This window comes from Macrotis lagotis, chromosome 4 (genome assembly GCF_037893015.1).
Source record: "Macrotis lagotis isolate mMagLag1 chromosome 4, bilby.v1.9.chrom.fasta, whole genome shotgun sequence".
Classification (NCBI taxonomy): Eukaryota; Metazoa; Chordata; class Mammalia; order Peramelemorphia; family Peramelidae; genus Macrotis; species Macrotis lagotis.
Window position 1 is genome coordinate 249,869,615 of NC_133661.1, and position 21,629 is coordinate 249,891,243.

The 21,629-nt window shown below is 35.8% G+C and overlaps 1 protein-coding gene across 1 annotated transcript in view; it reads right to left on the reverse strand.

Moving 5' to 3' along the window:
- YLPM1 (YLP motif containing 1) overlaps nt 1-21,629 on the reverse strand; it is a 64,082-nt gene that overhangs the window by 35,794 nt on the left and 6,659 nt on the right. Inside the window, 4 exon segments of the mRNA XM_074235715.1 lie at nt 3,838-6,057; nt 11,499-12,556; nt 13,367-13,546; nt 15,204-15,437. Of these exon segments, the coding sequence (XP_074091816.1) occupies nt 3,838-6,057; nt 11,499-12,556; nt 13,367-13,546; nt 15,204-15,437 (3,692 nt within the window).

Consider the following 21,629-nt stretch of genomic DNA (forward strand, 5'->3'; position numbering starts at 1 on the left):
TTTGGAACTATGCCCAAAGGACAACAAAAATGTGCATATCCTTTGACCCAGCAATACCACTACTGGGTCTATACCCTGAAGAGATGAGGAAAAAGGATAAAACCATTAGTTGTACAAAAATATTTATAGCAGCCTTATTTGTGGTGGCAAAGAATTGGAAATCCAATAAATGTCCTTCAATTGGGGAATGGCTTAGCAAACTATGGTATATGTATGTCATGGAACACTATTGTTCTATTAGAAACCAGGAGGGATGGGATTTCAGGGAAGCCTGGAGGGATCTGCATGAACTGATGCTGAGTGAGATGAGCAGAACCAGAAAAACACTGTACACCCTAACAGCAACATGGGGGTGATGATCAACCTTGATGGACTTGCTCATTCCATCAGTGCAGCAATCAGGAGCAATTTTGGGCTGTCTGCAAAGGAGAGTGCCAGCTGTATCCAGATAAGGAGCTGTGGAGTTTGAACAAAGTTCAAGGACTATTCCCTTTAATTTAGAAAAAAAACAAGATATTTTATTGTATGATCTTGTCACCTCTTAGATTTCTCTTCTCTTCTTTAAGGATATGATTTCTCTCTCATCACACCCAATTTGGATCAAGGTACAACATGGAAACAAAGTAAAGACTGACAGAGTGCTTTCTGTTGGGGGGGAAGCAAGATGGGGGGAAAATTGTAAAACTCAAATAATATCTTTAATAAAAATGAATTTTAAAAAAGTGAATGCTGCAAAATTACAAAGAAAAATTATATTTCCACCAGTGTGGAAAAACACATAAACATTATTTTCATATTTTTGTAATGTTTTGCTAATTTTTTTTTCTCATTCCTAAAAATACTGCTATATGAGGTGACTCTTTAGAAAGGGAATTCACGAAAGGGGAAATTTTAATAGACAAAGATAAACACATTTCTTTAAAAAATGAAACCTGGTTAGGGTTAAAGATAGTGCAAAAAGAATAAGCATGTATTATCAGTGTTCTATAACATATATCTCCTTTTCTCTCCACTTTCCAGAAATTCTGAAGGAAAAAGATTTAGTCCTTTCTTCTGGGAAAATATACTTTCAAAAGTCTATAATATTACTTTCTCAGACCCATGGTGTCTATAACAGATTTCTCTAACTGATAATTCTGTATGGGCTCTTCATTTTTTCCTATTGTGATATTATCATATCAATATTACTCTCTTGTCCTAGAACTTCAGCTTTATCCTCAACTAGCATGATCTATAACTGGTAGCCTGGATCAGCAACATTCAGGGATTGCTATAAGCTTCTTGAGGGCAGGAACTTTTTTTTTTTAGGTTTTTGCAAGGCAAATGGTGTTAAGTGGCTTGTCCAAGGCCACACAGCTAGGTCATTATTAAGTGTCTGAGACTGGATTTGAACCCAGGTACTCCTGACTTCAAGGCTGGTGCTTTATCCACTACACCACCTAGCCGCCCCTAGGAATTTTATTTTCTACCATTAACTGTATTCCCAGCATTTAGAGCACTCAGTACTTTGGTACACAGTAGGCACTTAATAAATGTTTAATGGATTACTCCTTTATATAAAAGGGCCCAGAATCTAATAAAAATTTTCTGAAGAATTACTAAAAAGACTGGATGAGCTGCTATTAACTTCTCAGTTCCTACTTCATAATCAGGACAAATGTTTTAAAGGTCTAAATTACATATACACACAAATATATATATAATATTAGTCTTGGAGTCAAAAGATTTGGATTCTATTTTCTATTCCACTGCAAAAAATATTTTACAGTGTAAAAAAATCCATAACCTCAAATAAAGGTAGCCACTTCCAATTATGGATATGGTTCAAGTTTTTGATTTCCAGAAAATCAAAGAATACTGAAGATTTAACTATGAGAAATTTGTTAAGTTTGATAAGAGTATTTTAAAATTATGACAAGATCTAGTAAGCACTGATTCTCTCATATTCAATTTAATAGAACTGACCCTCTATCAAATTATTCATTAGGGGGGAAAAAAGACAAAGATGTCATCACTTTAAGAAATCTGAGCACTGAAAAGTCAAATATACAAAAACATAGCTGGCAAGAGATCTATAAAGACAAAATAACAACTTTTAATTTTTTAGGGCAGAAACTTATAACTCACATGTATCAGTTCAATTCAAAGGCTCATGAAAGGTGTTAGGGATGAAAAATGACAGTCCTTACCCTTTAGTTTATAATCCTAGGGGATGGGGGGGTGGGAAGAGGAGCACAAAAATTGTCTGAGACAATTAGAATGTGAAAAATGCATTGATGGCGTAAAAAGCAATATTTTAGAGAATGAAGAAGGTTATGCATAAATGGATTCTCATATTAATATTACTTTCTTCTCCTAGAGCTCAAGGTTGAAAAGGACAAGTAGTCATGACTGCCAAAAAATCCTTATTTTTTAAGTAATCACCAAAAAAACTGTTTAAGATTTTTGGAGCAAAGGGACTGACGTGGTCAGTTAAGATTTGTACCTTATCAGACTCTAGTGAAGCATGGGAGGAATTACAGGAACTGATGTTGAGCAAAGGGAGCAGAACCAAGAGAACATTGTATACATTAATAACAACATTGTGAGCTGATCAACCTTGATGGATGCAGTACCTCTCAGCAGTTCAGAGAGCTAGGACAACCAAATTAGACTGGCTATGGACAATGCTATCCACATGCAGAGGAAGAAAAACAAAACAAAACAAAAAACCTGACAAAATCTGAATGCACACTATATTCACGTTTAAAAAATTACTCTTACGTTTTTCTTTCCTATCTCATGGTTTTCTTTCTTTTCCCTCAATCCTAATTCTTCATACAGAAAATGACTAATCTAATCTGTAAACATGTTAAACAAATGTCTATGTACAATCTTTTACCAGACTGTTTGCTGCCAAGGGGAGGGGGATGGGAAGGGAGAGTGGAAAGAAATTATGTAATTTAAAAATACGTATATGCCTGCGGATCAATGTTGAAAAACTTTTATAAGATGTAATTGGAAAAATAAAATAATATATCAATTAAAAAAAGATCTAGGGGCCGCTAGGTGGTGCAGTGAATAGAGCTCCGGCCCTGGAGTCAGGAGTACCTGAGTTCAAATCCGACCTCAGACACTGTGTGGCCTTGGGCAAACCTCTTAACCCCATTTGCCTTGCAAAAACCTTAAAAAAAAAAGACCTATATCTCAACAAAATAACTTTAGCAACAATGAGATTGGAAGGCAGATTAGAAGGCAGAGATTCAGAAGCAAGGAATCAAGTTAGAAAGCTATTACAACAGTTTGGGCAAGAGGTAAAGAGGCTACATTAAGGGTAGTAATCACAGAAATGAAGCAGAGGCAAAAGAGATTGTAGTCAAAAGTAAATAGACAATCACTAACCTCACTTTCTGTTCAAATGCCTACAGTAGTATTAAAACATCATCTCAAAAAAAAATTTTAAATAATAATAATAATGAAAAAAAAATCATCTCGGGGCAGCTAGGTGGCACAGTGGATAGAGCACTGGCCCTGGAAGTCAGGAGGACCTGAAATCAAGCTCAGCTTCAGACACTTAATTGCCTAGCTGTTGACCTTGGGCAAGTCACTCATAACCCCATTGCCTTAAATAAATTTTTTTTAAAAAATCATATCATCTTCAATCAAGTCCCACCAAACAACTAACTGGGAATATATTATCATACCAGGAATTTTCATCTTCCATAAAAATGACAGCACTGAATGCCAAATTAAAACTACTTGAAAAGAACTAATAATTCCAACAAAGTAGATTAGATCATTCTGAACAACTTTAAATGCTTTTTTGACTGAAGAAATTATCTTCAGTTGTTAACTTACCGTAACATTTTCAGTTCCTGTGCAGCTTTCAAAATTATTTCATGCTGCCTTTGACTAAGGACCATAACCCCTCCAATAGACTGATCAGAGTCCAAGTTTCCTTCTCCTCCCAACATTTCAGAAGAATGGTGTGATGGAGGAATAGGTGGCATATGATCCCCCATAGGGGAATGTCTATCCACATCAGATGGGTACCATCTGTCTGACAAGCGTTCTCTTTCCCAGTCCATTCGCTCAGGAAGGTAATCCCGTTTTTCTCGCCACGTTTCTCCTCTCTCAGGATATTCTCGAATTCTCAATTCCCCCCTGTCACGAAGGTCTCGATCATACATGTGATCTCTGTCTCTTTCATCTCTCCATCTATCATCACGATATCTATCCAAAGGTGGAAGTGGAGGCAGAGGTGGCAAAGGTGGAAGGGGGGGAATATCACGTTCATGAAATTGTGATTCTTGGTCATCCATTGGTCTCATGTAATCTCTGTCCCATTCTCTATCCATATCTCTATCATACATATCCATAGGTCTTCCCATTCGGTCCCGGTCTCGGTCCCTGTCCCGATCCCTTTCCATGTCCCTGTCCATATCCCTGAAGTCCCGATCCATATCCCGATCTCTATCCCAATCATCCCACCAAGGTCCTCGCCGATCGACATCATGGGACCGAGAAGGTGGCAATGAAAATCTGTCCTCTCTGTTGTAGGGATCTACATCATCTTGATAATCTGGTTCACATTCTCTCCAGTATCTCTCTCTATCCCAATCATCAAGTCTTTCTCGCTCTAAAGGAGGGACGTTTCTACCATCTAATGCAAAGTCTTCATGCCCTCTATCTTCTCCATGATTCCAGGGAGCTCTAGGTGCTTCATCTCGATGATAAGGGGGCATTTTTTCCCCATCTCCAATCCTAACTGATTTATCTACATTACCAGGTTCTAGTCTCGGTATACCTTTATCCCGACCAAATTCAGGTCTGCCCAGTCCCCTTTCTCGACTTCCAGGTCGTCGAGGTGGTCCCCTTTCTCTGCTCCCAGCCCTGTGAAGTGGAGGTCCTCTCTCTCGGCTCCCAGCCCTTCTAGGAGGTCCTCTCTCTTGACTGTTGGCCCTCCGAGGAGGTCCTCTTTCCCGGCTGCCAGCTCTACCTCTGTCTTGGCCATCTGCTTGACCACCTGGAATTTTCTCCCTACCACTTCCAAGCCTCCCTAACCCTCTATCTCGGCTGCCTGATCGTCTTCCCATTACCCTCTCTCGACTGCCTTCTTGCCTGCCCATCTTTTCTCGATTTTCTTCCCTTCTGCCTAACACCTTCTCTCTAATGTCTTCTGGTTTGCCCATTCCAGGGCCCTGATTGATTATCTGTCCTCTCCCTCTGTTTGTCAGACCCTTATCCCGCATGTCTTCAATTCTTCCTTGTCCCCTACCTCTGTAAGATGAACTACTACCTCTATTGCCTTCTGGTCTATGATCTCTATTATCTAGCCTAGGCAAACCTTTGTCCTGGTTATTTTCTAATTGGGGGATACCAACACCAACAGATTTTAAATCATTATTTGTAGTTAATGATGACATAGGTGGTGGTCCTCCCCCATCCATTCCTCCTGTTCGTGAGGGAAAAGTTGACTGAATAGATGAAGATTTGTTTGAAAAGGGTTTCTGACACTGTGCAGATACAGGCTGACCAGTCTTATCTATTTGTTTCTCCATATTTTGAGAATTCTGGCTCCAGTTTGAAGGATCATTAGGTCCTGATTGGACTTCAGTTTGGGGAACATCATGTTGAGTATCTTTTAGTTTCTCATTGGACTGAAATGACTTTGAATCCTTAGCATCTGCAGTAAGAGAAAATGGAATTGGAGACATTCTGTTGTTTTTTTGTTGGCCACTGCCAGAGTCTGTTAAAGGTTCCTTGTTTCCAAGATGAGATTCTGCTTGTGATTTGGGTGGATGCTGCTGTTGCTGATGCCCATAAGGTGGCTTGGAACCTCTCCACTGTGGTCCACTCTGTCGAGGACCCTGAGAAGTATTTGAAGAAATATAAAACTGAGATGCTGGCCCTCGGGGAATTGTCCCCCATTTGCTCTTAGAGGCACCCTCTGAGTGGTGCCCTTCATATTTGGGTCGTGGACCATCTGAACGATGTCCTTCAAAGCGAGGTCCTTTAGGTCTTGGTCCTTCACATCTTGCCCCTGGTGCATCGAATCTTCCTCGAGGACCATCAAACCTATAAACAAAGTAAGATATTTTAAGGAACTTAAATCATTAAGGTAGAAAAAATCCTACATATGTAAATCATTTATCTTATAAGTGATTTAAGACCATATTTTTTTCCTTAATAGCTTCAATAAAGCTAATGAAATAAGTTCCATCTTGGCACCAGTGCTCTAAGAAACAAAGGCTGACAAACTATGGCCCACAGGCAACTCTATTAAATAGGTCTTAAGACAGATTTTTCAAATCCTGATACTATCATCCAAATTTTCTAGAAAATAAATATCATTATACATATAAACAATAACTAAATAATAGAGAAATTTATGATTTACAAAGCATGCTAATAACTAAAAAAGGACAACTTAAAGAATAAATTTATATAACAGCAAAGTTCTCTTATTTTAAAAATAGCAATCTTTAGTAATATCTCTTGAATTACTACTGAAACAAATAGGAATTAAAAGTTAGATGATTTTTCATACTTTCAGCAATACATTATTTTATTATGTCTTAAAAATAAAAATGTCAATGGTTTAGCACTAAAGTTTTATTTGGTATGTTATTTCAAAAAAGAAAAGGCTTAGGAAACAGTTTAAGTCATTTCATATATATATAGCTCAGAACTTTCAGATAAAGAGGACAAGGAACAGGATAGATAATATTTCAGCTGGTTATAAGGAAAATGTTACTTTGTTTCAGAAGTTAAATTAAATTGACTCTCTTTAAAGCAGAATCCTTTTGGTGAAGTTTCAAGCACATTTAACCCAAGAACAAGAAATGTTACTCCACAGGGTCATAATCTTACAAAGCTGGCATCTGGCAGAGCCCCTATGATAAGGAAAAAGGCAATTCAAATTCAATTAATATTCATGAGAGGCGATGTGGTAGAATAGGAGTTAAGAGAAATGAGTTCTGATCACGATGGGTTCTGATCTTAAGTTGTAAGAACCTGGACAAGTCAGTTAAATTCTCTAGGTTTCAGAGGGACTGTACAATAAGATGATTTCCAGAGCCTTGGTCACATCTAAAATTCTATGAATGTAAAAAAAAGGCTAAAATACAATTTTTATAAGCCTGGATTAGTAATGAGACACATAAAAGGAGTAACAAAATTATGAAATATAATTGGATCTACAATGTAAATTGTGCTTGAAATAATGATCTTGTTCAAGAGTTTTACTTTAAACAGACTTTGAAAGTAATTTTTAACTTTTAGTTTGGAGAACAGAGAACAAAAACTTTGTTTTCATAACACTTTCCTAAAGGTGATGATCACAGGTACAGAATGCTCAAGTCTGTTTCAAATGATTGTCACTAGGAAAAGTTTAATGAAGAGAGAGCAGTATAGTTCAGGAAATGGCAATGTGGTAAAGGAAGCATCAAGACAAAAAATAATAAAAAGTAAAACTTTAAAACTGTCTTATTTATAAATATTTATTCAAAATCAAAAGGTGCTTTTTCCCCTTTTCTAAATGAAAACTATGGTTCAAAAAAAAAGACATGTTTTTCTGATTGACGAGGCAGAATAAATTCAGAAAGTAAAATTTTACATACATGTTCCTTGTCATTATTGTGGATCTGGAAAAACCAAGCAAGCCAACAATGGATTTTCTAGCTGTGTGTTTGAAACTGAAAAGTGATAAAGGAACATGAAGAGCCCAGAGGAGCTGTGGCTATGGTGATTGGTTTTTTTTTTTTTGCAAGGCAAATAGGGTTAAGTGGCTTGCCCAAGGCCAAGCAGCTAGGTAATTATTAAGTGTCTGAGACTGGATTTGAACCCAGGTACTCCTGACTCCAAGGCTGGTGCTCTATCTACTGCGCCACCTAGCCACCCCCCACACACTCATTTTTGTTTTACTGTTCTTTCCACTTAAGTTACTGTAAGCAACATGACATTGTTTCTTAGTTCTTTTTAGCTGCATTCTGGGTCAGTTCAGAAATCTGCCTATGGTTCTCTAAATTCTTCACATTCATTGTTTTCTATATTAATATTCCTCTACTTTTTTGAGTTCTTAACCTGACTCATGAATTTGTTCTTTACAAATATTTTGATAACTATATTTCAATATAATTTATAATCTTACATATTTTCATTGATACAAAAAAGATTAAGAAATTCCTGCTTTACATTCATATCTCAATTTGTTTAGCTATTCTCCAATGAACAGGTACTTAATTTATTTCCAGGTCTCTGATAACGCAAAAAGTTCCACTAAAAACTTCAATTTTTTGGTTTACAATAGACCTTTATATCTTTGAAATATAAGCCTATCTGGATCAAAAGGTATGAGCATTTTAGTCACTTCTTTAGCATATACCAAAATTATTTCCAGAACTGGAAACTGCTTATTAACAGAATAATAGCACTCCCATAGCCTCTCCAGCAATGTCTTTTCTATTTTTTATCATCTTTGCCAATATGCTGAATGTGATTTTGCATTAACTTCCCATTCAGTGATTTAGTCATCTTTCTTAGGGTTATTATAGCTTTGCAATTCCCCCTTAAATACCATTTATTCACTGGGGCATGGTCCTTATCTTTTTCTGGATCAAAAGTCTTAATTCATTCATAAAAATACTCCTTTATCAATGCAGACCTACACCTTCACTGTTAGAAAAGGTGCCGTATAGTACCAAGAGCAGCCGTATAGTACCAAGAGCAGCCAGGTAGTGAAGGAAGTCAGAAAGACCCAAATTCCAATCTGACCTCAGGTATTTACTAGCTCTGTGACCATGGGTAAGTCACTTAACCTCTGCTTGCCTTGGTTTCCTCATCTGTAAAATGGGAATGATGTTAACAGCAACACCAGAGTTGCTGTGAGGATCAAATGAAATAAAAATTGTGAAGTGCTTAGCATGGTGCCTGGCAGGTAGCAAGTGTCATATAAGTGTAAACCAGTTATAGGAATGTCAACTATTACTATATTACAAGAATTGTGTTAACTTTCTATAGATGGCAGCTAGTTGGCAGAGTACCAGACCTGGAATCAAGAGGAGCTAAGTTTACATCTAGCCTCTAAGGCTAGATGTACAAGTCACTTAACTCTATGGACCTCAGTTTTCTCAGAAGTAAAATGAGCTTCAGAAGGCAATGGCCAACCACTCCAACTGATGGGAAAAAAATCATTTATAGCTCTATGCTAAATAATAGTTCCTTACTTATTCTTTATGTGTTAGCTAGATTCGTACAGAAATTTTTCTAATTTTATGTAATTAAATTATATATGTTTATGTGATCCCTTTTATCTTTTGTTTGGCTAATAATTTTTTCCTTAGCCATAGTTCTGAAATGTACTTGACTTTGATGTTCTTCCCAACTGTCAAAATATTTTCCAGTTTTCACAGTAGTTGCCACATAGTGAGTTCTTTCCCAAGTACTTAATATGCTCAGGTTTATTCAATACTTGTTTATTGAATTTGATAGTTTCTGACCTTGCTTATCTAGCTAGTTCTCTGATCTACATTCCTACTTTTAAACCAGCATCAAATAGTTTTGATGAATACTGATTTATAATATAACTGAGCTCTGAAAGTACTATCCTCAGACTTCTTCACTCCTACTTTTTCCTTTACTTTGCTTGAAGTTTTTGACCATTTGTTCCTCCACATGAAAAAGATTGTCTAACTCACCATATCCATTTAATTGGCTGTCATTTTAATTTTAGTGTTGCAGTTCAAACATGAGCAATGAATGCTCCTCCAATTTTTCATCAGTATTTCTTTAAAAATATCTTGAAATTTTTTTTATCAACTATCTCTACAAGGCAATGATACTCAAAATCTCAAAATAAAGAGAAAACAAAGGCAAATGACCAAGAGTCATTTCTCAATGGAGAATGCATATAAACAAACAGTTCTCAAATGAATTCTAACATTCTTCACATACAATATTAAAGAAAAACCACAAATGCATTTAAAAGATCTTTCCCCAAAATAAGCATTTTGCATTTGTAATTATGTCCTCAGTGTGTTCACAGGTAAACTTTCAGTTATTTTGTATTTTCTGTAGTTATTTTGAATGTGATTTTCCCTTTCTATTATTTCCTCCTAGATTTTGTTACTAAAAACAACTGTCCTATTTGTCACAGATACACTGGTGTTTTCTGTGAATTTATTTTGAAACTTCTTCCTTCATTGAAACAACTATCTCAATTAGTTTATTTGATTCCCAGTTGTTTTTAAAATAAATCATATTTCCTCTTTGGAAATATTCATGCCTTCAATTTCTCTTTCCTTCTTGTTAGTCTTTAACACTTCTGTATGTGTCTTTAAAGAATAACACTAGGGGCAGCTAGGTGGCGCAGTGGATAGAGCACCCACCCTGGAGTCAGGAGTACCTGAGTTCAAATCTGCCCTCAGACACTTAATAATTACCTAGCTGTGTGGCCTTGGGCAAGTCACTTAAGCCCATTGCCTTGCAAAAACCTAAAAAAAAAAAAACAAAAAAAAACACTAGAAGTAGAGCAGCATTGCTTTATTCATGTATTAAGTAGAACAGGTTCTAATGTTTCCTCATTGCAAACACAGACAGCTTTAAGAGTTTTAGATATGTACTCTTTACATTTTAAAACTGCCTATGCCTTTAAATTTTTTATTATTATTTGATATATCATCATTTAAGTTTTTTTAATAATAAGGGTTATACTTTGGGGGGAGGGGCTTATGCTTACTTTCACAAGATTATTGTATTAAAGTAAAAATAAATAAATTATTAATAAATGCAGTAAATATTTTGAAAAATATTAAGGACTGTACTTCATCAAAATCAGTTTTTGTAACTATTGGTATAATCATTTATTTTAAATGATTATTTGTTTACTTAACATTAAACTAGGGGCAGCTAGGTAGCACAGTGGATAGAGCACCAACCCTGGAGACAGGAGCACCTGAGTTCAAATGCGGCATCAGACTTAATAATTAGGTAATAATTACCTAGCTGTGTGAACTTGGGTAACCAAAAAATAACCAAAAAAATCCCCCACTAAACTATCTTGATATTACTTGGTATAAGTCAAACTGGATCACAGTGGAATTTTTAAAATATATTTTTCTATTATCTATTTCTATTTCTAGGATTCTATTTAAAATTCTTGAACAATGTTTATTGTTAGTATTGGTCTGGAGTTCGTTTTTGCCTTATCCCTCACCAGATTGAATAACAGGACTATAGTTGTCTCAAAAAAAGAAATCTGGTAGAGTTTTTCTTAATTTGTGGAAATAATTTATATAGAATAATAGTTGCTCTTTAGACATCTTATAGAATTAGCCTATAAATCTGGATAGAACAGATTTTTTTCCTTTTAAGCAAATCGGTAATTTTCAAAGGCAAAAGTATAAACAATCCAACAACAAAAAGACAACAGAAACTACATATTATAACTAAGTTAATGGAGTTTTTAACAACATTAGTCCCTATACAAATCATAATCAGGAAAGAAGCATCACACATACCTAGGACCTCCCCTTGGACCTTCCAAATAAGCACTTCTAGGAGGATCTGGAAGCAGTCCACCTGATCTCACTGGTGGATCTTTAATTGTGTTACCAGGCTGGTTTGAAGCAGGTGAAGATCCTGTAGTAGGAATTTTGGATTCCATATGTTCAGATGAGAAAGAACTGAACGGCAGAGGAGCTTTAGAGTTCACTTGTTCTGAAGAGCCCATGGATGATTTTATTGGAGGATGGTAAGGTGGAGGTGAACCAAAGGATATAGGAGTAGGAAGTAGTGCTGGTCTAGGTTTGTCTGGAGGTTTTGAGCTTTGAGAACTTGCAACTGGTGGAACTGATGTGGTAGTTAATTGAGGCGGTAACCCTTGGGGGAGAACTGCTGAAGTAAGATTTGGGGGAGGCATTCCTGGAGGGGGTGTTGCTGATGACAAAGGTGGGGGAGGCAAGACAGGTGGTGCTGCTGTTGAGGAAAGGGATGGAGGGGGAAGAACGGGTGGAGGCCCTGTTGAAGAGAGAGAAGGTGGAGGAAGAACAGGTGGAGGCCCAGTTGAAGAGAGAGATGGTGGAGGCAGAACTGGTGGAGGTCCAGCTGAAGGCAGAGATGGAGGCACCCCAGGTGGGGGAACAGATGTTGGTAGAGGAGGCATCACTGGTGGGGGCATCACAGGTGGTGGCACTGTGGCAGGCAGAGTAGGGGGCATCACTGGTGGCGGTAATGATGTTGATAGAGAAGGAGGCAATACAGGTGGGGGCATTGTCGGTATTGCTGGAGGCATTTGAGAATATGGAACAAATGGAGGTGGGATTGTCATGCTTCCCATATACTGATTTTTCACATTCTGCAGTGTGCTCACTTTCTCCTGAAGGTTGGACTGAGTAGCTTTTAAATGTCCCTGCCATGAGTTCCACTGCTTCTCATACTCTTGAAGCTGATCTTTGTGAGGATAGGTATGGAGTTGATCCTGCCACTGCTGAAACTCTCGTTCCCATTCTTTGAAAAGATGCTGAAATTGCTGCTGTTGCATCTCATAATGCCGCAGCTGCATATCTACTGACATAGTCTATAAAACAGAGAAAAAATAAAATTTCAATTTCATAATAACTAAATTAAAATAGTTAAGATTTAGAGGTTTCACTGTAATCAAGAAACTAAGCACATGGGAGAAAGAAAAACTATAAAGATTTTAGAAAAGTATGCTTATTACTTTAAAAAATAATTTTTTTTATTATTGATAATTTATTTAGCATGTCTTCCATTTACCATTTGCTCAAAAAACCAAATAAGCAGAAAATCACTAAAGGAAATATGTACTTCCTCAACAAATTGAACTATACTGACAACTAAAATATTTATCTCCTTTTATAGTGCTTTTGCATAGGATTCCAGAAGAAATATAGTAAAGTCAATTTTCTAAGATAATCCTAATAGATGGAGACCACTATTTGACACCTTTAGTCTGGAAGTGGACAAGAAACTGCATAGTACAGAACCACCATGGGGTCTTTCAAGTTCTATTGCAAAAGCAGAAACCCTTTCAGTCATAAGGAAAAGTGCTAGGCAATTGGAAACCACGGCAGAAGCTGCTAGTTTTCACTTGAAATTTTTGGTACTCTCTATAGCTTAGAAAGAAAAGAACTAATAAAGAAAAGGCATAGTACTGTGGAAAAATGTTGGTCTTGGAATAAGAGCACCTCGGTTCAAACTCCATGCTGTGGGGCCCTGCTTCCTTATCAACAAAATAAGAGTTGTTGGAGTAACAAGTTTATCAGGGTCTTTTATGGTCAAAATCTATTATCCAATAATTCTGTGATCTTAGTCCCTAGGAACAAAGCTCATACTCTTTACACTGAACAGTTAATAAGAAAGTAACCTGTATGTGTGGTGGTTGCTGTATGATCTGCTGGTACTGTTGCAGGATCTGCTGTAGCTGAGCATGCTTCTGCATTATCCCCTGATACTGAAAGCCAACCCGATGATGCTGATGCTGCTGCCAGTGTGCTGCTGCAGCCTGTAATTGCTTTAATCTAGCCTCTTCTTCAGGGTCTTCAGACTAAAGAAAAAAAAGAACACAAAATCAAGGTTATTACATAATACACACACATATATAAAAAAATTCCTAAGATATGCATAGCATTTTAAAATTTCCCATAGAGCCCTGAGTCCTCAAAATTTGTCTAGCTAATTTAGGCCATCTTTCTTACCAAGTATGCAAACTGGTAAAGAAGAACCTCTACTTCATGGTTCTTCATAATAGCAATGGCCTAACAAGGTTCTTTTGAAGATCAAATGAGGCAATATTTGTAAAGTGCTTCACACAGTGCCTGGCCTATAGCAGCAACTTGACAAATGTTTATTCCCTTATGCCACAAAGGCATACTCAATCATGAACATGGCAGTAATTATTCTCAAAATTATTAGGCAAAATCCTCAGTCCTTAATCAGAGAATGAACTTATATATTAATGTATTTACTTTCTTTTTCTCATATAAAAGCTAAAAAGAGTTACAATCCTTTTCTTTCCATTTATTGCAACTTTTATAACAAATGGGACCAGGAAACTATTATACTGCAACAATTTCTTGATTTAAGCTTTCTGGGGGAACTATGAGCTTTGGATTAGCACGATTTCTTCTCATTTTCCTAAACTAGCACTTAACTGTACTTTGTACTCAGGATATATCCCTACATTGCAATGCTAAGAACATACTGCTATATAATACAAAATAATTTAGAAATAACTTAAGAGTAAAATAAAAAAGGATACAATGTTTGACATCTTTCAAACTTTGAAAAGTCTATAAACTACCCAAATAACTCTTCAGCATCTAGAAGTACATAGTGTAGACTAAAGGGTCTATCATCTAAAAACTAAGCCAAGAGAAAAGATACTTTGCTTAATCTACTAGATAGTGATGGATGTAGCCATGCATTCATTCTTCTCTAAAAGGTTATTTTTTGTGGTTGGTACATTTTGTTTTGAGACAACAGACATATTCCAAACTGCTCAAACCATCTGCATCCCCGCTTATCTCCCCCCTCTCAATTAAGGAAAATCACCTAATAGTATGCTTAGAATTAATATCTATTTTCAATTTTATAAGCATGCCAATTGTAAACAGAAAAGGAAGGATGCATATTTCAACTCTGACAACATGGTATTAATATGATCTATTGTATTTGACTTGATTTTTGTTGCTTTTTAATGCTATCTTTACACTGTTTTTTAATGTTAGGAAAGTATTTTATTATACAATAATAACATCACAGAAACTTTAAAAGACTTGAGAACTCTATCCACACAATTAAGAACCACAATTCCAGAGGACCCAAAAGCTAAAGAATAATAACATCACAGAAACAAATAACTTTAAAAGACTTGAGAACTCTATCCACACAATTAAGAACCACAATTCCAGAGGACCCAAGCTGAAGTATACCACCCATCTCCTGCTAGAACTGTGATGGACTCAGGATGCAAACCAAGACATATATTTTGCGGATATGGTCAATACAGGAATCTGTTCTGCTGAACTATCAAAACATGAGTTTTGTTTTTATTCTCTTCTTAAATTTTTAACTTTATATTGCTAAAGTCATTGCATATACTGTTCTTTTGGGTCTTTTCCTCTCCAAATTATACATATGCAGGCTACATTAAAAATTAAAAAACCTCTACCTAATGCCAAAGAATTAATTGTCTGGTTTACCTGGGGCTCATCAGGAGGGAGAGGAGGTGGCACCTCTTCACTCGGGGGTGGTAGCGGGGGATCCTGACATGAAGGAGGTTCAGGAATTTGATTGGTTGTTGTTTCTTCTTTTGTTGGCTCTGGTGCATCTTTCACTACTCCAGGGCCTTTTAGTGGTTGCTGTCCCTGTGCATGTGCTTTTGCCCTTTGCTGTAGGCTAAGCAAGTGCTGTTTGTACCAATACTGCTGTTGTTCCTACAAAGGAAATAATTTGAGAATCACTTATACAAGCTACTTACCCTGGAAAAAAGTAAGTTTGGGGGGGGAATAAAAGTGTGTGTGAATGCGTACAGTATATGTGCCTGACTTTTTCAGAAAGGACAAAGACAAAACATGGTAAAGACAAGTAAGCATTTGTAAGTTTTTGCAACCACAAACAAAACTTCCTTGGGATATATAAAGTCAACACCTCTAAAAATACCTCCTCCACATCTCTTCCTCCTCTCCCTCAATCTCTTTTTAATGTTCCTGCTGCCATCAGAAAGAGTACTGATGATTCTTTTAATATTCACTTAAGATTAATCTTTAATCCATGTTTATGCATTTTTATCTTGCCATCTTATACCCAAAGAACACAGTAAATTCCATTTCCTTCATGAAGCTACTCCAACCTTTCAGTGATCTCTCCTTTCTCTGAATTTGCTGCAATTAGACTGTACAAGACTTAACCACTTTCTTTTATTGCTTTCTAATTGATTCAAACCTGTTGATCATATTTTCCCCTAATTAAATTAAAATCTAAGTTACTTAGGCACATATTTTCATCCTCCTCTCCACACACTCCTGCCCCCAATGGAGTCAAGTATAGCACTGAGGACAAAAACCCTGAAGGGTAAATAAATTACCTCTCCTTTCTACAGTCCCAAAACTCTCTGTTATCCATTCCTCTACTCAAAAGCGTCAAAGGCTCCCTATTTATTTATTGCCTCTAATACTATAAACAAACTCTTCTGTCCATCAAAGGAGGCCCTCTACAATGAGGCTCCTACCTACCTTTCCCTACTTTACTTAACATTGCTCCCCTGCACAAAATCTGTATTTTCAACACAATGGAATATTAATTATTTTCTTAAATCTGATCTCTGACTTTTGTGCAACTAGTACCCTTCCTCTAAAAAATTCTTCCTTCATGGCACAACTTTCATGCCCCATGATGCCTTTAGATTTTAATGCTCACTTTCTCTCCCTCCTTAAATTACCTTGGATTTACTTTTCTGTGTAAGTATTTCACCTCCTCAGAAACAGTTTCCCGGAATCAAGAGCTATTTTTGTCTTTCATCCCCACAAACCAGAACACTGCTTTGAATGTAGAAGATGCTTAATAAGGGATTTCTGATTTGAAACAAAAATAGTGCAACTCCCTATCACTAAGGAAATTTAGTCCATAGCTTACTTCAAAAGTTTAAGAATCTGTGATTTTCCTGTTATAGGTACTCCTTCTACAGATGAAAATAACAGCCTCTTTATAACTCAAGTAAATATAGCTTTTTCAAGACAGCCAAAAAGTTTTTCACCATGAAGCCAACCTGGTGGGAGAGTAATTTCAAACTTCACTAGGATGCTCTTTTGACAACCACCAGACTGTCAAATACCTTAAGACTTTCCAGCTGGACAAGACCCACTAGAATTTGACCTCATCTGCCATAAGCGTTCAGGAGCCCATGGTCATCACCAAGTCAAGTGAGGCATCCAGGGAGGACTTTAATAGAAAAAGTATTTTCAACTTTCTGTGGAAAGACACTTCAGTATAGAATGGTACAATTACAAATAGGCAAGCATAAAAGTCATATTGATGACTAAACATTCAACTGATGTTCACTATAACACACCTTCAACTTTCTTCAAATGCTTCAGTCATCCAAAAAACAATAGACAGACGCAGTCACTGCATAAGATGCTGCTGTTTAATTGTTTGTCTGTTTTAAAGGGAAGAACTCTGAAGAGGAAGAATACTGAAATGACTAGGAAGTAAAGACAAAACCATCATTGAAATGTTGTTTTTTAACAATAACAGAAAGAGAAAGACTATAGATCCATTCAGTAACACACACAAAAAAAAATCAACAAATTCTACCCTTCAAATACTGAAAGAAGTTGAAAATAAGATCAATCTACAATTCTAAAATCAGCATTAATTAATGCTACTCTTTAATTAAGTTAATGGCCAAAGGTCTAAGGACATGGACCTAATATTGTGAACCTTACTGAACTCTTGATTCTTGTTGATTCACTATCTTGTTTAACTCACTGGATGGGGATCATTCAGTTCAACGATAAGAATGTCAACATAAATGAATGATAAAATGATATTATCCTTCAAAAACATACTCAGTTAAATAAGTTTCTATTTTTTCAAAATTTCTGAATGTGAATTTTTAAAAACCCATGACATATTAAGTACACTCAAAATTATTCAAAATCATAGAACTAAGAGCCAGGCTTCCTGAGTTTCTATTCACTATCCTATATACCAGACCAGTCCTGTCTCACATGAAAACTTAGGTTGATTCATAATAAGAAAATCATAAAATAACAAAAAAGGAAAATGATCCCCTCCTGTGTGTGTGTGTGTGTGTGTGTGTGTGTGTGTGTGTGTGTGTGTGTGTTGTGGGGGGGGTGCTGAAAAACTGAGGCACTAATGCACTCTTGGTGTAGCTGCAAACTGATCCAATCATTCTGGAGAGCCATTAGGAATTATTTATTGCCTAAAGGGCAATAAAATTGTGCATACCTTTTGATCCAGTTACTGATCTATATCCCAAAAACATCATAAAATAGGGGAAAAGACCAACACGTACAAAACTATTTTATAGCAGTTCTTTTTGTAGAGACAAAGAATTGGAAAATGAGGGAATGCCCATCAACTGAAGAATAGTTGAACAAATTATAGCACAGGGATGTGATGGAGCTATTGTTCTGTAAGAAATTATGAGTGAGTAGACTTTAGAAAAACCTGCAAAGACTTGCATGAACTAATGCTAAGTGAAGTGAGCAGAACCAGGAGAACACTGTACACAATAACAACACTGTGTAATAATCAGCTATGATGGACTCAACTTCTCTCAGCTTTCAGTAATCAAGGACAATTCTAAAAGATTTGTAATGGAAAATGCCATCCATAGGAAAAAAACTATGGAGTCTGAATGCAGATCAAAGCATATTATGTTAACTTTTTTAAATGTTTTATATTTTTTCCTTTTTCTCATGGATTCATCCCCCTGCATTTCTGAATCTTCTTTTGCAACATGACTAATATGAAATACATTAAATATGATTATACATGTACATCCTATATCAGATTGTTAACTGTCATGGGGTAGGAGGGAAGGGAGCAAGAGAAAAACATGGAACTCAAAAGCTTAGAAATAGGTGAATGTTGAAAACTACCTTTGCATGCAATTGAAAAAATAAAATAACATTTCAAAAAAAAAGGAAGAAAAGAAAGAAAAGAAGGCCATAACTTAAGTGATAAAGCATGGGTCACATTTAAAAATAAAACTTAGCAGTTAAAAGACATTTGTAGGGGCGGCTAGGTGGCGTAGTGGATAAAGCACTAGCCTTGGAGTCAGGAGTACCTGGGTTCAAATCTAGTCTCAGACACTTAATAATTACCTAGCTGTGTGGCCTTGGGCAAGCCACTTAACCCCATTTGCCTTGCAAAAACCTAAAAAAGAAACCCCAAAACAAAAAAAAAATTGCAAATCAAAACCCTGAGTTTTACCTCAGAGCTTGCAAAATGGCAAAGATAGTAAAAGAGGGCAATAGGCAATGTTGGAAGGGCTTTGGAAACAGTACATTACTGGTGGAGTTATGAATCTATAAATTCATTTCTCAATGCAATATGGAATTATGTAAATAAAGTCTTTAAAATGTCCATACTCTTTCACCTGAAGATTTGATTGTTAGATTTATCCCTCAAAGAGACCACTGGTAAGAATACAGTACCCATAAACACCAAAATATTTTTAAACACCACTTTTTGTAAAAGCAAAGAGTTGAAAACAAAGTCAATGCCCAATGAATGGAGAATGGCTAAATGAACTGCAGGCACACAAATGGAAAGGAATATTACTGAGTTATAAGAAATGATGAATATGACAAATAACAAGAACCAAGGATCCACATAAAGTGGTGCTGAATGTAGCAGAGACAAGAAGATAACATATACAACCATATAAATGAAAAGAACTACCAAAAATAAGGTGCAAGAAAATTATAAAGAATAAGTATAACTCCAGAGAAGAAAAATAAAAGACACTCTTCATTTCACCACTTTTCAAAGGTGGAAGGTCCACAAGGATATACTGAATGTATTTCCAGACTTCTTCAATTAGTTATGCTGATTTCCCTCGCTCTTCTTTTATCTATTTTGTTTTTAAAAGTGCTATTTATTATATTGGATGTCCCTCTAGGAGGTTAATGAGGAATTAGAGAGGAAACTATGGTGCTAAAAAAAAAAAAAAAAAGACATCCAGAAAAATGTGTATGTGCGTGCATTCATGCATGCGCGTGCGTACACTCACACACACACACACACAAGTCGAGTGAGCATTAAAGAAGTATACAAGGATTACTTTAATACAATTAGCACTTTCTCACCCTAAACTACCCTTAACTACCAAACTACAAATATATGAGAAAACAATCATGAAACCTCTATCGTGTAAAGAATACCAGATCTGCAGTCAGATAGATCTAAGTTCAAATCTACACTTACTGGTTATGTGACTCTAGGAAAATTATTTACCTGCTGGCTGACTCAGTTTCCTCATCTGTAAAATGAAGGTAACTACATATCTGCCTCTCCCAGGGTTGTTATGAAGACAAAATTTAATAATATTTATAAAGTGATTTCTAAACTTTAAAGCAATCTATCAAAGCTAGCTATTACTATATAACACTATTCTAAAAATATTATAAGATGCTTCTAGTCAAAGATGCACTATTTAAATTTAGTTTTTAAAAAGTGCTTTGTATAAACTGCTTCCTCCAGGAATAAATATGCAAGACCCTATACTATGGGCTAGTGATACAAATAGAAACACAAGACATTCCCTATTCTAGAAGACATTACAATATAATAGGGCAGAACAACATATAGAAGATTCATGTGTGAGTCAGGTCCACTTGTTCTGGAGAATGCAGCAACATAGAAGATAGCAAAACACCTTCTTTAATGTCATTTCCATTGAAAAGGCAAGAGCCTGCTTTTGATGTTGGTTTTACATCCTGATTACAGCTGGATAATATAAATTTTATTACAAATACATTATATTATACATGTAAATGTATTATATATCTTTTATATATAATGTAAGTTTATTATATTATTGGTGATAAATTTATTATCACTATTTAATACCCAATTTCTTAATATTCCAAAGCAAAGAACAAAGATATAAAAAATTTTAATTTATATTTGTAGTTCTGCTCTTAAACTTTAATCCATTAAGAGACTATATCTGAATTAGGTTCACTGATAAATAACTTTAAGACTATAAATATAAATAGCACCAAAATTCATGAATTATAAAATTCAAAATAAACAACAGTAATTGTTTACAAGGATTACTTGCCATATATTGGCACTGGCATGTTAAAAAAAAAAGTGTTTATAATATGATAAAGAGTTAAGTCTCTTGGTAATTAGAATTAATTTTAAGAATCACATCTGCCAAAAAACTTTTGTCCAAAATTACAATTTAATTGTCTCTGTAAGAGGAAGGCAAATTCAAGTGTACAGCAGAGGTCAGTCTGTAAATTGCATAGTGATTTGGAATGATTGTAAATTCAAACTTTATGTTTAGAAGACACTGGAATTCTAGTGGATCACTGTTATAAGTAGTCTTTCAGGGTAACTGTGACAGGAGAACCATAGAGGATCCTGTAGTTGGAATGATACTGATGTAGGAATTCTGAGCAGAAATATTTCTCCAATAATCTTGCTCTAATACCTAAAGTGCTTCTTTTTCCTGATTGCTTTCCTTTGTTCTAGAATCATAAAATTAAAAGCTGAAGAAACCTTTGAAATAAAATAGTATAATTCCCTCAAACTTACAAATGATGAAATCAAGGCTCCAGGAAGTTACATAGGTCGTAATAATAGTCAGAATTTAAATCTTTGTCCTTTGATTACAAATGCAGTGTTCTCTGCCAATATACCAAACTGCCCTTTCAATCCTTCTATAATCTATTTCTATGGGGAAATATGCCAGTCACAATTTCTCAAATAATGTGTTTTAGTGCTCAAGAGTCTAATGCTAAATTTCTTGGGAATGACATTACATGTGTGTCTAGGATTTGTTTCATCCTAATCTGTGACTTTACTAGAGTACAGAACTCCCAGTAAGAAAATTCTTCCCACTACTAGGTACTTAAAAGTCTAAA